General features: G+C 37.5%; 1 protein-coding gene across 2 annotated transcripts in view; it reads right to left on the bottom strand.

Moving 5' to 3' along the window:
• Positions 1 to 4,047: 4,047 nt before the first annotated feature.
• vps35l (VPS35 endosomal protein sorting factor like) overlaps positions 4,048 to 17,665 on the bottom strand; it is a 108,490-nt gene continuing 94,872 nt past the window's right edge. For both annotated transcript variants that reach the window (XM_059979409.1, XM_059979410.1), the window contains exons 27-31: positions 16,978 to 17,117; positions 15,798 to 15,963; positions 10,932 to 11,050; positions 8,889 to 9,035; positions 4,048 to 5,032 (exon numbers count right to left, since the gene is read on the bottom strand). In XM_059979409.1, the coding sequence (XP_059835392.1) occupies positions 4,934 to 5,032; positions 8,889 to 9,035; positions 10,932 to 11,050; positions 15,798 to 15,963; positions 16,978 to 17,117 (671 nt within the window). In that variant the 3' untranslated portion in view covers positions 4,048 to 4,933. The remainder of the gene's footprint in view (positions 5,033 to 8,888; positions 9,036 to 10,931; positions 11,051 to 15,797; positions 15,964 to 16,977; positions 17,118 to 17,665) is intronic.

The following is a 17,665-nucleotide window of genomic DNA, read 5'->3' as shown; positions in this document are numbered from 1 at the left end:
TTAACATTGGAGGTTCCATGCAAGGTCAGACATAACTCAGACAAGTCAATGGTCAGAGTGCAGATGGAATACAGAGAAAATCATGGGGGAGGGTATGGAAGAAAATTTTTAAAGATCCAAGCTGCACTGATCAAGAGACATTTTTCAGTGAATTAAGTGTGCCTACATTCACATAGTCTAATTTGCAACATTGTTCAAAAAGCATTCTGCCAATTATTTGTCTGTGCACATCAAGTGTTAAAACTATAACTGGTCTTTGATGTGACATGGAGTGACAGAACCTCCTCTAGAGAGTCTCCTGGTTTTTCTAAGGTGTCAGCTCACATTTATATAGAGCATCTAACAAAGAAAACATCCTATGGCACTTCACATGTATAATCAGAAATATATAGACACTGAGCAAAAGAAGGTATCTGCTTGAAAGCCCAAGGGTTTGGACAAAGAGGTCATCTTTAAGGACAATCTTAAAGGATGAGCGGTTTAGGCATCTGTGATCTAAAAGGAGGGATGCACGATGCAAGACTATAGAATTCAGAATAGGGAGGCCACTGAGAAAATTAAATGATGAAATTCTGCATTTGCAGATCCATAAGCACAGTGAGGACAACAGGTAAAAGGATGAGCTGAATCTTACTGAATGAGTGTCCAGGCAGGAAAACTCTTGCAACAGCTGACAAATGCATTGAGAACTGTTCACAGTGGATGGGCAAAAAAAATCCATGGAGGCAAACTTTATCACAGATGAAGATAGTTCACTTTGATGATGCTGTTCACATAGGATGATAACCTTACCTCTGGCCAAATAAAAACAATTGTGAACATTCCAGTTCAGTGGCCAAGGAGGAGGGCAAATTAATGACAAAACTATACACTTCCTGGCAGTGATTGATGGCTTTGCTCTTCACGATATTTAACTGGAGGAAATTATGACTCATCCAAGGCTTGGCAAGTATCCAAACAACAGAAGCAAGATGGGGTTCGAGGGATGTGATGGTTCCTTCCAGTCTGAAAGACAGCTGTTCATCACAAATATTTATTTTCAGTTCTGTAACCAGTTTTCTATATCTGCTACCTTTAATTGAATAGGCTTAAATTTGGCTATAAATTATGTGGTATTGTGTCAAATACCTATTAACATTTTCAAACTCTGAAAACAAATGGATTTGGAGTAGGATTTGGCAATTATGCACCTTAACTGATTCCACATTTCAATGAAATGATACCAATTTAGCTTGCAGCCCTCCAGCGCACAGAATTCCAATAGATTCAACAATCCTCTCAGATAAGAGATTCTTCCTTAACTCTATCTTGAACAGGCAACCCTGTATTCTGTAACTATACCCACCTGTTCTAGATAACCCCCAGTGAGGAAAAGGCCTTTTAGCATCCACCCTGTCTACTTTCTAGTAAATCAGGTTGTATCCCACGTGGACTGGCTTAAATTTCCACTTTAAGGACTGGAAAGTAGCTCCAGTTATCCATGATTTTGTGGCTAATGCAATTAATTCTGAATCAGAAGTTCAGTTTCAAATGCAACTCTGAAGACTGAGGAGAAAAAAATGTACAAGTTGGCATTCAAATGTAGGGCTGAATTCTGCAGTGTAAGAATTATCAGATTAGATGTTAAACTAAGAACTCAGTTCCTCTCTGAGTTGGAATAATAGATCCAATGGCATAATTTGAAGAACAGAGAGGTTGTTCACATGATGATGCCTAGTATTTATTCCTCAGTCATCAGAAGTAAACTGATATCACATAAATGTTTAGAGAAGCCTTAAGTTTATGAATTAGCTGCAGTGTTTCCTAACTTAGAAAGGTGACTGCATCAGCAGCTGTAAAATACATGACAACATCCTGATATTGTAAAAGATACCATACAACTGAAACAGCATTTTTTGTAATGTATTTCCATCAGCGAAAGTATAATTCATTTCAGTTGTCTTCAAAAGTCCCTATATTTAATAATAACCTGGTCAGGCTTATGTCAAAAGTAACAAAATTTAATGAAAGTAAGTTCACTTTTCACTAGTTAGTGAAAATAAAAGGTTTTAAATCAGGACTGCCTATTTCCTTCCGTAGATGCTGCCTGACTTACTGAGCTCCTCCAGCATTTTGCATCTGTTGCTCAAGATTTTCAGCATCTACAAAATCTGTGTCTAAAATCTCTGCTTCTTCAGAATATACTTGTCAATTCTTTCATCAAATTAGCTAAACATTTAAACCTGCCTACATTCCTAAGAAAATAACCTTCGGTTAGAACACCACCTCAAATGTGCATAATACTATTGAAAACTGTCATCTTCCTTATTTCTAACATTTGGGGCCAACGTAGTGCAAACTGAATTTTAATACCATTAATGATTGCAGATCCTCAATGATTTAAAAAAAAATTTGGATTAAGTACCATCTTTTACAAGAGTTTGAAAGCTTTTACTTGCATTGTTCTGACCTTGAATCAAATAAAAATCATTTCACAGTATTTTGGTTAAATAGCATCAATAATACATCAGCACTATAATACACTCCACCCTTCCCCAATTGTAATATTTTCCAGTAATTTATAGCCAGGGATATTAAAGTCTCACTTCCATTTTTCAAGCCAAACTTTTATTATTCCAGGAAACTAAATTGATATGGTGCAAGAGCCATAACCTCTTGCTATTCTCTTGTGCCCCAGTGAACACTGTACATGTCACCCATGACATCCTTTACTCTGGCATGAGAGAGGCAACATTCCCAAGCCAGCCTAGTGGCAGAAACAAATGCTGACATATCCCTCAACTGCTGAAACTTCCATGTTCTCTATTTTTTGCCCTACGTTTAGTTTGTTTTTGCATCTTTGTTTATTCCAAACCCTATTCCATCAAGGTGATATTCCTTTCAGTTATTTACCAACAAAAACTCGACCGCTGGGTATTTCCTGCACTGCCTGCCCTCATCTTTCTTACCCTGATATTTGGCCTTGGAGTTACAATTTTTCAAAGTTATTTTCAGCTGTAATGACCACTACCTAGGCATTACAATCAAGGAAAAATTCTGCTCCCTGTGTGCCCTGCAATAACCAGTTCTTCCTTAAACTTGAGAGCACTGAGCTCAAGCAGCAGGGGCATGAGGCTTTCAATATTCACCACAGAACACACAAATGCAACCAATGGATCTCAGCTGACTCATTATGCATATCACATTTTTATTGAGTGGAATTCAGATTCCTTAAATGGTGGTATCCTCTGCTTATTTAATTTTATTCAGATTTGAAAGGACTGAAAATTAGGTTCACAACAGTCTAAGATGACCAAGAAGGGAAAACAAATTCATGATGAAAATTGCTGATGAAACAGCTAGTCAAAAGGAATGCTTAAAAATAAAAACAGGGATAAATAAACTTGGGGAATGTTGACATTAAACTATCACACATTTTAATTGTTCTTTTTTTTATTTACCAAGTAAAAATGAAGGCTACGACACACTGAGAATGCAATATTCATTGGTTTCTCAGTCATCATGTAATGAGTAGTTATTTTAGAAATAAGATGAACAAATAATATGTCCTACATTTAACTGTGAACTTACCACTTTGCTTCAATTCTACAAAAATTCAAAACATTTTTGCTTGCTTTAAATTAATCTAAAATGCAAATTAACTTTTTATGCTGCTATTGATAAATTCATAAGTTTTAGTTTGTATTATATGCATTAAGTACCAATTCTGGAGCTTGGATTAGAAAGCAAGCGCAAAATACTGCCACATTGAAGACTGCTAAACATTTTGCAGAAAATATGTTGTATTAGACATTCTCAATAAGAAGAAATATGAATAATCTTTTCAAGTTCTTACACAGTTGCCTATGAAAATAATCTCAATTTTTTCCCTAAATGACAGTACTGAAAATTTCTTTTTCCCCAATTTGTAATGAATTGTAGACTAGTATATAAAATAATCAAAAGCTGAACAAACATAAAGCCTAGGACTATTTCAATTCACTTATATTGCAAATAAAATGAAATCCAATGGCTCAATCAAATAATGATACTTCTGCATACCTCAAGTAAATGTGTATCTCACTATTGTTTTTAATTCAAAACTGTGTACAGTGCATCAGCATTACTTAGCTCAGACATCAGTTGGAATGCTGTGTGGAAGCTTGTTTCAAACAGCTTCATAGGTAACCACTCATTAACAGTCTGATGGCTGTGGTGATAAAAGGAGATTCTTTACAGTGAACAAACTGCAACAATCAAACAAAATTATTTTCTCTCTGTACTTATCTGAGCCAAAGTAATAAGTGTTGCATCACCAATTCTGGAGCTTGAAATTTCAGGACCAAAACCTGACATTAGTACTAAATGTACTGGAGGGGGAACGTCCAACAATTATCCTGACTATCTAGAAGATCATACTACATAATGTAATGAAGTTAACTCTAACTAAACCATTCCACTCTTACTAAATGTGCTTTGGTCTCACTGACCAATATTATTTTCAAGTTGTTCAAGTGCTGGGTAATTGTAGTTTCTAATTTTACATATCTTCGTTATATCTTTAAGTACATAAATTTTCCTCTTTTCTTGGGTCTCATATGAGTGCCAGGGCATCAGAAATATAGGCAACCTGTGTTTAGTTCTCTCGTGTAGGTCTGATACTGATATTAGAAACAGAAAACCAAGACAAGCTTATTTCCCTTGCTGATCAAGCCTTCATCACGTTCTCCAGCTAGATCAAATAGAGTCCATTCTGTGCAAGTGATTCACATCTTCATTTGTGCATAGCCATCTTCCTTCTTTGTTTAAGCGTAGGCTTTTAGCAGAAGCAGACATACTAGTCATTTAAATGAGATGAAATAGTGAACACACTTTTGAAATAATTGTTCCATACTAAAGGCAGACATCTCCCATTGGCAGTTGTAAATTTGTGTGACACGAACAAGAGGTTATGTTATGTTCGTGACTGCAGTGGAAGTCTCAATGCTAGATCTGCAAAATGACTCATATTTGGTTGTTTGCTCTGGCGTCTGATGTGTTCTAATGTCCTCACCTTAAAAGAAAATGCAAGAAATGTTCATCAGATGGTTCACTCTGAAACAAATGAAGGTGATTATAAAATTGACTACAAAAATGTATTCCAATTGCATCAAAACATGTTTATCCATGATTCTTTTTAAAATCAAGAAGCAGGTGGGAGGCAAAATTGGTCCCTGATATTTAGCAGAGCTCTGCTCTTAATTAAATTGGCAAATAAAAAGTATAATAAAAATGCAAAATGACGGCAAAGCTCAGTGGATCTGTGGAAAGAGAAGCAGAGTTAATATTTCAGGTCAATCAACCCATGCAAAAGCTGACTAAACTGACAACAGATCTTCAATATGAAATACTAATTTTGTTTCTCTTTCCACAAATGCTGCCTGATCTGGTGAGTTTTTTTTTAAACTCCCCACATCAATTTAGCACATTGGGCAGCAATCTTGCCTCTGTTTTAGCATTTGCTTCTGTTACAAGGCCGAGTTGCTAGCTCGACACTCAACCCCGCTTAAGTGGAACTCGTGCAAGGAGCTGGCCAGATTTGAACCTGGGACCACTTGTTCCAAAGTCTGGTGTGGATGCCACTACACCACCAGCACAGACTGATCTGCTAAATGTTTCCAGCATTATTTGATTATGTTTCAGATTTCTGTTAGTGTAGTATTTTGATTTTCATTTACTAGCAAAAGAATATTTTTTTTAAAAGCAGGAGAATATCTTACTTATTTACCTTAAAAACTTATATTAAAAAGCTGATGGATTATAATTCCAAATATAATACCAATTACAAACATGCTACATCCAAAACATCAGTTTCATATGATGTTAATGAATTATAGTTTGGATGTTTTAACATCCCTCCCCATTTCAAATAGGAATAACAATAGGCTTTCTTGCCTTCATCGTGTTGCAACATTTAAAGGATCTTGGGTAGTATATGATCTGAATCTCAGTCTGTTAATGTCTATGACTAACAAAACTCCATCAATCTCAGCTATTTGCAGAAGACAACGCCACATTTTCTCTGGACTCAGTATTCATCAGTGTCCTTTCCTGGACACTCTGACTCAAACCTTAAAACCATCTACCCAGTCAGAAGAAATAGCTCCTCTCCATTTTCCTCCACCTTAAAAACTTCAATCAAATCAACCTGGACAAGCACTCCAAGTGCTGGAAATAGCAACAGAATGAATTAAGAGCCAGAAATTAACCAACATGCTAAAAAAATACTAGCAGTGGGAACCCCTCAATCTTTATGCTATTCTTGTAACCCCACTAATATGTATTTTAACCTATTGATGAGTTTTCTCTATTTACTATGTCCAATTCCACTGAGGTTGGTCTTAAAATTTAAAAACTTAAAAGCAAGCCTTGCATTTCCCTTTCTCTTTAAAAATGTAGTATAATGATATCTTGGGAAAATGTCCATCTAGTAGTTAGGTAATAAGCCAGTTTGTTACTTATTTTTAAATCTAATTAGCCCAGTCTCTTGTTGGTCCTGGAATGCATTGTTATAATTGTCTTAATTATCAACAGGTACGTATTCAGATTAAAGGGACACTGCTGAGACTAAAATGAGGAGAAATTTCTTCAGCCTGATGGTGGAGAATCTGTGGAATGCGTTTCCATGAAAGGGTGTGAAGGCCAAGTCGTTGGGCATACTTAAAGCAGGGATTGATCAGTTCTTGAAAGGAAGTGAGTTAAGTGTTTCGGGAGAATGGGGTTGAGAGAAAAAAAAAGCATGTTAGGCAGAGCAGGCATGACGAGCCAAATGACCCATTTCTGCTCCTAATCTTTTAGTCTTAAATATGGCAACATCACTTAAGATCTTTTGAACTAATTACGGATAAATGACAGGACAATTGAAAACTCTGGTGGATAAAGGTGAATTGTGCTATTCTCTGTGGTGTAGGACCATTCACTTTTTTACATTGATGAACCAGACTTTGGCAGGGGTGGTGGCGGCTGGGTTGCAAATTGCTATTTACTGCACAAAATACAAAACTTGGAAGTATGGTAAACTGTGAAAAGAGTAGTTATGGATATTAACAAGCTGGTGGAAAGGGTAGATACACGGCAGATGAAGTTCCGTTCTTTAATGAAAAATGCAAGGTGATGCACCTTGTTACAAAGAATGAGAAGCACTGCGGAAGAAAGAAAATTGCTCTAAGGAGGAGGACAGAGTCCTGAAAAAGTGACAGAGCAGGATAAGGAAGCTGTTAATAAGTCAGAAAAACAAAAAAATCAGAAATTTATCAATGAACCCATTGGGTACAAAAGCAAGGAAATGTACTCAAATTTATAAGACACTAGTCCAACCTCAACATGGCATTCACTTCTGCTCACCATGTATAACTGGAAGGTTGTGAAGACATTAGAGGTTTTCAGTAAAGATTTACAAGAATGAGGGACTAACGTTACAAGGACAGACTTGGGACTGTTTTCCCTGTAGAGGAGACTCGGGAGATTTGTTAGCATCTAGTAGTTAAGCGATCAGGCACAGTAACAGGCCCTTTCAGCCCAATGAGACCACACCGCTCAATTATTCACGTTACTAATTAACCCACTAACCCATGATCTTTAAAATGCAGGATGAAACCAGAGCACCTGGAGGAAATCCAGGTGGTCATGGAGAGAACATACAAACTCCTTCCAGTCAAGGCCAGGTCGCTGACACTGTAATAGCAGTACACTAACTGCTACGCTACTGCACCACCCCAAAAACAAAGATAAGCAATTGGACAGAGTGCTAGTAGGAGGTTGTTTCCAGTGGTGGAAGGATGCAGGGCAAAGAGGAAGGGAATTAATAGTGACATGAGGAAAACAGTTTATGTGTTATTGCATGTTGCTGGAATGCACAACTTGCAGAAGTGGTGGTGGCATGTTCCTTCATCAGGAAACGCAATAAAAGTGGTGCAGAAGAAATTGCAAGCTCTCAGAGAAAGAGATCATGGATGGAACATGCTGCTTGCTCTAGTGGTGAGCCAGTAGGCTGAATTGTAACTCCTGCACTGCAGCTATTCATACTTCGAAACAAACTATTTCTGCATCATGGTGAATATTCTTTTCACTTATGTTCAAATAAAATAACTTTGCCAAGGAAAAATCCATTGTAAATCAAGTAGAATATTAACCTCAGGTACAAAAGTCAGTTAATTTTGTAAAAAAAAATGAATGTGTTTCATTTAAGTCAAGAGGACAAGAGATGGTTTAGTAGCCAATTTAAAATTCCTTTTAAGTAGTTCAAAAACTAGACAAACAGCATTATGAAGGACCCCACGGTCAACTCATTACAAACTCTTCTCCTTCCTGCTGTCTGGGAAAAGGCACCGAAGCATTTGGGCTCTCACGACCAGACTATGTAACAGTTTCTTCCCCCAAGCTATTAGACTTCTCAATACCCAGAGACTGGACTGACACCTTACTGCCCTATTGGCTTGTTTATTATTTATTGTAATGCCTGCACTGTTTTGTGCACTTTATGTGCACAAAAAAAGGTTTTATGCATTGTTTTTTTTCCATGTTTTTTTTTTACGTAGTTCAGTCTAGTTTTTGTACTGTTTCATGTAATACCATGGTCCTGAAAAACATTGTCTCGTTTTTACTGTGTACTGTACCAGCAGTTATGGTCGAAATGACAATAAAAAGTGACTTGACTTGATAATTCACTGTATTCCTATTCTACCTCTCTTTTACCCCTTTCTTTCCCAGAATAACAACATTCTACAGTCATTAACAAATCATCTCCAATATTTCAAGAGAAAATAAATGACAATAGAAAGAATGCCGCGTTTCAAATCCACTGCTGTAACAAGAAGCAAATTTGTGGTAAAAGAGAGCAAGGATGCATAACAGCATAGTGCTGTACTTACCATGGTTTTTGTGTCAGCAAACCCATGTTTTTGAGCAAGATTCCACAAATTTATTGTTAGTTGATTAAGTTTATTATTCTTCAGGTCTCCATGGCTAAGGATACTGTTAAATAAGGACAAGCTCAATGTACTCTGTCGCTTCAAAGTCTGTAAAATAAAAAAGATTTTTCATAGTATGTAGTGCAAATAAATATTCTTTATACCTGTAACATATATAAAGGGCCAGAAATAAAATAGTCAGCAGGATAGAGCTTGCCTATCTGAGTTTACATTTTAGGACAAATCCTTTCATTTGGAATTCCTCAGAGACTTCTTCTACCTGTTAAAACAGTGCTCTGTATCATGTATATTGTGACAATAATCTGAACATCAGATTACGGAATTTTTATCACTAGCTAGAAGCATTCATGGAAATTTGATCAAAACTCACAAACAGTAGAATATCTCTTGTAAAAGTTAGGCTTGTGTCAATGAGCATCATTACCTGTTGATTTGCAACAGTGACAATCATTTGAAAACATTAAACCACTGCAAATAAGCAGAGTATGTATAAAGGCGCAAACTGCAGCTGTGAATTCTAACTTTGCCCCAGTAATTTGCAGATATGTCCAAAGATTAACCTATTTTAAGAAAAAACAGAAGATGAATTTTTGGTCATATCTGCAAGATTTTCCCAACATCTCCTTACCAGACATGGCAATTCAGATTGTATGACTTTCTAAAGAAACATTATTTTAATGAGAAAGTCTGCTAGCTATCCTAGAACAGCTATTTCCTATCAGCTGACTTGTTCAACAAGTGCTGCCTCAGACAGATGTAATAACAACATAATATAGTTCCAAAGTGCAATGTTCTTGGCGCACTGACAGCATCATAATCAACATGACCAAAGTGGATTTCCTGAGAAATAAGGGAAAATATCTTGGATGCGAGATGAGAGTTCAGGGAGGTAGAGAGAGTTGATGTAAGCAAGTGTTGACAATAATTCTTCAGGGAGCATATGGCATGAGTGTGGGGGGGAGGGGTGGGAAAATCATAGCAGACAAAGTCAGAAGTGTGATAGCTAATATAGACTGAAGTGTAATCTCTTTACATCTGGGTCCTGACTAAATCCTACACTCATCACTAAGTAGACATGATTTAAGAAACAGCTATCCTTCAAGTTTCCTCTATCGTCCATAACTCTCTTTCACAACCGTAGTATCAACCCCCATACCTTTTATAAAACCTGTATAATTGTGAGTATATTGTATGTCCTATGTACTTGTAGCACAGTAAAAAATGCCCTCTATTTTAAAGATGCTCAAAACAACCAAAATACATTGACACATTAATGCTTTTAAGGTGCTTTAAGGTACAGTATTCTGAATAGATGACTAATGCATGTATAAATCAGCCATGATGGAATGGTGGATATTGACTCGTAGGGCTGAATAATCTTGCTCCAAAGTCTTATGGTCTTGTATTGTTTTTCCCCCCTACAAGAGCGCTGATGGAGTTCTGATCTGTAGCAAGGATTTTCCATAGAAGCCTGCCATTGGAACACCTTGAATATTCTGGAAGCTGGTAGCAATGGCTAAATAGCCATTTGTAAGTGATAATGTGATAATAAAAATAATCTACACTTCAAGTGAATATCTTAAATGCACAAAGAGATAAAATGTTTTAAATTTTGTGCAAATATCTCTCAGATTCCCAACCCTCCTCAGTTCCCTAACCATGCGGGGTTTGAGCATGGATTCAAAATTAAATTGTGAAGAGATATAACCCTGTAGATCTTTCATCCCCTATAAAATACATTCTAAACAATTTAATAATGGCTCAGAACTGCACTCAATTTCAGCCCGTCAAAAATTATGAAAATGACAGCAGCACAGGGTCAGTAATATGAAATATAGAGAACAATTACCTGCTTGCTAAAATATTACTCATTTTATATAAAGTCCTTGGCCTCTACAAAGAAACATTAATACTAAGTACTTCTATGAAACTTTAAATACATTACATGAAAACATTGTTAACATCAGACAATTAATCTCATACCTCCTCTTTTCCGAGAGTCTTGAGATGGTCAAGGATTTGTCCAATGAGGGTTTCAGAAAGCTTATTAATTTCTGCCAAGAATTTGGGGTCACTCCCATACAGACTATCATTAGAATCCACTGGAAGATAAGAGTTTTTGGATATGCTTTATAATGTGATATAGATCATTATTTGATCATCTATATGTTTAGAGTTCTTGCACTGAAAAAAATGCCAATATACTTTTACTTAAGATGCTCCAGTCAGAGACAATAGACACTCGCATAACATTGTTCAAATTAAAGTTTAATGATCATTCAACCATACAGGAATACCAATTAATACAGCCAAACAAAACAATGTTCCTCCAGGGCCAAAATACGAAAAACAGTACTGACAGTTTTACACAGCACAAGGCACATATACCACACATAGTATACTAATAAACTGAAACACACAAAATAATATAATATAGCTGAAATCCCTGAGTCCATGGATGTTGTCAGCAGGAACAAGCCCCAGCAATCCGTAGACAAATGCAATCCAGCTCGTCGATCATGGACTGAACATTGGAAGGGGTCAGCTGCAACAGACGACACCGCAGCAGATCTACTCCACGCTACAACCAAGGCCACGAAGCTCTTCAGGAGCTGGTCCCACCAACAGTCCTAACTTGCAGCATTCCACATTTCCAATGTCCAACAGCATCTTGCAATGACAAGAAAAATGTCCAAGACCATCACTCGCTATTAGACTACACACCATCTTCGTGCACCAACTCTGAAACTTCTCTGTATCAGGCAGCAACATGGTCTACACCAAGTCCAACTCCTCCGTCAACGAGTAACCCACTGATGGGGTTGAAGTTCTTCAATCACAAGCAAGAGAAAATCTGCAAATGTTGGAAATCCAACACACACAAAATGCTGAAGGAACTCAGCAGGCCAGGCAGCATCTATGGGAAAAAGTACAGTTGATGTTTCGGGCTGAGACCCTTTGGCAGGACTGGAGAAAAAAAGCTTTTAAAGGTGGGGGGGAGGGGGAAAATGAACACAAGGTGATAGGTGAAACCTGAAGGGGAAAGAGCTGATGTAAAGAGCTGTGAATTTGATTGGTGAAAGAAAGAAAGAAAGAAAAGAGGGGGAGGAGCACCAGAGGGAGATGATGGGTGGGCAAGGAGATAAGGTGAGAGAGGGAAAAGGGGATAAGAAATGGTGAGGGGGAAGTAATTTACCAGAAGTTTAAGAAATTGTTGTTCATGTTTATCAATAGCTTCCTCTACTGTCGTGATGAGGCAGTAACTTAGGTTAGAGGAACAGTTAACCTTAGGTTAGGTTAACTTAGGTAACTTAGGTTAGAGGAACAGTCTCGATAGCTTCCAACCTGATGACATGAACATCAATTTCTCAAACTTTCGGTAATGTCCCCTTCACCATTTCCCATCCCCTTTTCCCTCTCTCACCTTATCTCCTTGCTCGCCCATCGCCTCCCCCTGATGCTCCGACCTCCTTTTCTTTCTTCCTTGGCCTTCTGTCTCTTTCACCAATCAACTTCCCTGCTCTTTATTTCATCCCTCCCCCTTCCGGCTGATCTATCACCTTGTGTTTCTCTCTTCTCTCCCCACTCCCCACCTTTTAAATCTACTCCTCAGCTCTTTCCTCTCCAGTCCTGACGAAGGGTCTTGGCCCGAACTGAAGTTCTTAATTCCAGCAGTGTCTTGCGATCATAAAAAAAATGCTTAAAAACTCCCTTGGTTGAACCCGTAGAGGCCTCTGTGTCCAAGCACGCTGCCATCTTACCAGTAGTGCAATTAAGTGTAACTGCTAGTTCTTGTACATTGTGTGAATCTATATTTTGTGGAAATTCACTCTTGGTGTCCTATGCCTACCTGTGTGACAACACAACCCGGTAATGTGACAATGATATACTGCGTTCCAGAGCAGCTATCTATGACTTTCACAAGCAACTCATTGCAATATTTCTGAAGGTGAAAATGCTGTGATGAAATTTGAATCAAACTATAATCTATTTTATTTCCCCAGCAGAAAGAAACATACAACTGATCTAATCAGAGTTGCTTCCAACAATTGATATAACCTGGGTTTGTGCAGTACTTTAAATAGAATGAATGCACAATACTTGGATGAAGCCATCTAAATTAAACTGAAAAGAATATGCTCACTGCACCTGTCCAACAGCCCAGAGCAAAACAACTCTTTTTTTTTAAACGTAGCACCTTCTTTTCTCAAAATGCCTTTTCATTTAAGACTGCTTTAATCCTGTTGTTACACAACTTTTAGGCCATCATTTTAGAACAAGCTTCAACTCAAAACTATTTAAAACATCAATGCACAGAATCTTGAAATTAATATCCATTTCTGCAGAATTTATACTCAATTTCATTGATTTAAATATAACTTTACACTGCAAATGTTCCTAAAATATGGAATTTTTGTTTTCAGAACTCATTGAAATAAACATCTCAGGCTATGTAACTGTTCTATTTAGATTGTCCTACAGTACAGTTGATCTGGTTATCCATCCTAAAGGATACTGACTCATGCAGTGCACGTTGGAATGGCCAAATGACAGAAGGTTCATATAAATATCTGTACAGTTAAAAGGTTAAAGATTCCCTATTTATGCTAAATGTTTGTACTATGACAATATACCATGGAATTTTGAAATACACATAAATAAAACTGTGGTAAACAAATGGTAGAGATCCTGACGTACAAAAAAACTGGATGAACTCAGCAGGTCGGACAGCATCCGTTGAAAGAAGCAGTCAACGTTTCGGGTCGAAACCCTTCGTCAGGACTAAAGAAGGAGGATAGAAGGTGGAAAACCAATCAGAGGAAAGATCAAGGGGTGGGGGAGGGGAAGCAGGGAGAGGATAGGCAGGAGACGTGAAGAAGGAATCTAAGGGGAAAGCACTATGGGCCACACCAGACAGGATCTCCCGGTTGCCACTCACTTCAACTCTCCCTCTCATTCCCATTCGGATATGTCCATACATGGCCTCCTCTACTGCCATGATGAGGCCAAACTTCGGTTGGAGGTACAACATCTCATATACTGTCTGGGCAGTCTCCAGCCCCTTGGTATGAACATCGAATTCTCCAACTTCCGGTAATTCCTTCCCTCTCCCTTCCCCATCCCACCTCTACTCTGTCTCCTCTTCTAGCTGCCTATCACCTCTCATGACTCTGCCTTCTTCTACTATCCATAGTGCTTTTTTGTACGTCTTGATTTGACCACAGCATCTGCAGTGCACTTTGTGTTTGGTAGAGATCCTGGATGTCTAATATTTGGATTGTGTTACATTTGAAACCATACATCAAACTAGATCTGTGACTGATAGATTATTTCCCTGGAAATCTTTAAAGAAAATTTGTCATTAGGAAAGAATCATTCTAATGCAAAGATAATTGTGGAACTTCTGATTTTTTTTCTTCTTTTGGTGCATTTAGCATAGAAAATGCTCTCTCTGATTTAGCTTTTCATTTAAATGAATTTAACTTAAAAAACTGAAATGGGCTTTGGATAAATGAGGCAAACTGCAGAGACCTTGTGTAATAAAAATGTTTTACAATAGCACTCCAAGATTAAGATTCACTTTCAATGTAGCGCAGGGAATGTCTTACTTACAATATATTGCTTTGTACAAAATTAAATTATAGGGATGAAGGTTTGAAGTTTGAATCTGAACAGGTATGAGTGTGGCAAGATTAAAGATCAACATCAGCAAATGTAAAGTTTGGTAAGTCAATAAATCAAGGACAGCACAGCTGTCAGTGATTCTGGTTGCTGCATGGAACTTTTATCTGGGCAAGCCAGCATCTGAATGTACTGATAATGATAATTTTGCGACTCAAAGCCTCACATAGTCAGATTTGCCTGCTTTGCCACTGCATTTATAGCTAGGTAGGATCAGCAGAAAATGGGGCTAATGTATTTTTCATAGAGAGCATTTTCTATCGCAAATTCACTAAATGGAAGAAAAAAAATCAGAGCTTCCAATATAGTCATTGCATTAGACTGATTGCTCCCTAGTGGCTATTATTTTAAAGATTTTTGGGCAAATCATCCAGCATGGGTCTGGTTTGATATGTGGTTTCAAATATATTACACAGATGTCCGGGTCCCCTGCCATTTGTTGTACATGATTATAAAGGCTCACATTAAATTTGCTTCTTTAAAGGCTCTGTAGATCTTATCATTTTTCATGCATTATTCAACATGCATGGGTTGATGCAGGCCTACTTTACAATCCAACAAGAAATGGGCTTAGCATAGAAAGAGATCCTGTCAGTCACAGTGCATACTTGATTTTTGTTTAGTGAAGCTGTTAGCTGCTTGCTTGGAGAGTGGAGTTTTGCTACTTGACACAGGTTCTAGAATTCAATCTCCCTGACTTCAACAAAAACTGCAATTGCTTCCATGTAATCATACATATCTTTATTTACTTCCATCAGCTCCTATAACTACTTTCGTTCTACAATTTCTGTTGCAACACAGTCTCTCCAGAGACATGAGAGATTGGTCAACAGAGTATGTGTGTATTTTAAATGCCAAATGCAGCATCACGAAAACAAAGTGTTCATTCTGCATGGCTGTCATTTATTATTAGCAGTTTGCTTTTTTCACTTTTCAATAGGTTTAAATGAAAAAGTCATCCCTGCCAATATAACTTCATGTTAAATGAGTTCTTGGACAACTACTTGAAATGTGCAAGAAAAACAAAATTACAACTTCTAGTGAAGAACACCCTGTTATTTTTGAATGCTTCTCCCACAGATTTCTTTGCCACAATCATGCAGCATTCAACTTCTACTTCAAACCAATCAAACCACAACCACAATAACAGGAAATTATTCTGTGTACCTTTATCTACATGGTAGATGTAAGTTTCTTGACTTGCAGCAGCCAACAAATGCAAAACATTTATATAGATCCGCACTTTTGTATCAGTATGATCTTCCCAAACGTAATCCTGGATAACATTTAAAAGGCCTCTCACTAAGTAAAGAACGCCTTGTTCTGGATGATCCTGAAATTTGAAAACATTTAAGAACAATACAAAATAGGTACCCAACCATTTGTTTTGAAACATGGGGGGGAAAAAAAACAGCATGCATTCAGCCTTTCAATAATAGTTCAATAGTTTCAATAAATTCAGTTCTCTTTTCCAGATTCCCCAAACCTGTTGCCATTTTGATAAAAATCTGCCTTCCTGCTATTGCAGACTGCATTTCAACTGTCACTCTCGCAATCTGTCCAAATAAAACTGGGAATTCTTTGCATCCTCCTCAAGGCTCACTCTCCAACTTAATTTATAGATATTACATCTAATTCCCTCATCAAATCATTAATACATGTTGTGAATAGCTGGGGTCCTAGAATTGATTCCTGTGGTATCCCACAAGGCATTTCCTGTCATCTGAAGAAAGATCCATTTACCCCTACTCTATTTCCTATCAATCAACAGTTCTCCATCCATATGTCTGGACCTTAGCCCAAGTACTGTGTGTCTTAATTGTGCATACTTGTCTCTAAGGTGGGACTTTATTAAAAGCTTTCAGGAAGTCCAAATGCATCAGATTCACTAGTTTTCCCTTATCTACACTGCTCATTGAAAAGCAACAGCTTGATTTTGTCTCTCAGAAATCCATGTTGATTTTGTCCAATCCTATCATTCTTCCCCACATGCTCTGGAAATAAATCTTCTATTATGACCATGGCATTTTCTACCATACTAATGTCAGGCTAGCCAGTCTTTTGTTTCTTGTTTTCTCTGAGCAATTTAAAAATATTGGGGTCATATTAGCTAACCTTTAATTTGTTGGAACTGTTGAGTCTAAAGAATGTCGTAAAGTGACCATCCATGTATCCATAATTCCTGGAGACACATCCTTAAATACTCTGTGAATTTAGCAGTCATTAATCAAATTTATTTCCCTAACCCCCATTTTCCTACTAATAGCAGCCATTTATTCTCTCTCATGTAACCAAAGCTCTACCCATAAGTTTCTTCTTCATATTTGAAATAAGTTATGATACTTACAGGCACTATCAACAACGTCGAAAAGAAGTTATTTAGGAACTCAAGGAGATATCCTTCTGAATTTCTCATCTTTCCATCTACGTTTATCGTCTTTGGTACTTCTGAAACAAAGCTGATTGCGGCTTTAAAGAAGGCATCAGCTAATTAGAAGAAAAAAGTGCAAGTAATTAATTTATTTAGTGATACAGCATGGAGTTTGGCCTTCTGGCCCTTTGAGCTGCACTGCTCGAGCAACCCCAATTAACCCTAACCTAATCACGGGACAATTTACAATGACCAATTAACCTACCCGATATGTCTTTGGACTGTGTGTGGAAACTGGAGCACCCAGGGAAAATCCACATATTCCAAAGGGAGGATGTACAGAGGCTTCTTAATTAATACTTCTCGACTTTCGCCACGATATAAATTACCTTCCCTCTCTACATGATTACTTTCACTTATCATCAATACCCTCCAGGTGTATTAATGGCTCAACCAAAGCTGAAAATATAATGTCGGTTAGTTCATCGTACAGGTTTGTCTTCAACAGTTTTAAAACAATTATCACTAGCCACAAATAGAACTGTGGAGGTTCTTTCATCATTGCTGTTATTGAAAAAATACAAGCCAATTTTCCCTTCAGCAAGCTACAGTACATAGACAGATTTGGATCTCTCCACTGGCAGGAATGAGAAAGCAGAGCAGT

The sequence above is a fragment of the Hypanus sabinus genome, chromosome 9, assembly GCF_030144855.1.
Source record: "Hypanus sabinus isolate sHypSab1 chromosome 9, sHypSab1.hap1, whole genome shotgun sequence".
NCBI classification, from domain to species: domain Eukaryota; kingdom Metazoa; phylum Chordata; class Chondrichthyes; order Myliobatiformes; family Dasyatidae; genus Hypanus; species Hypanus sabinus.
Note: the sequence above shows the minus strand (reverse complement) of the source record. Positions and strands in the feature narration are given on the sequence as shown.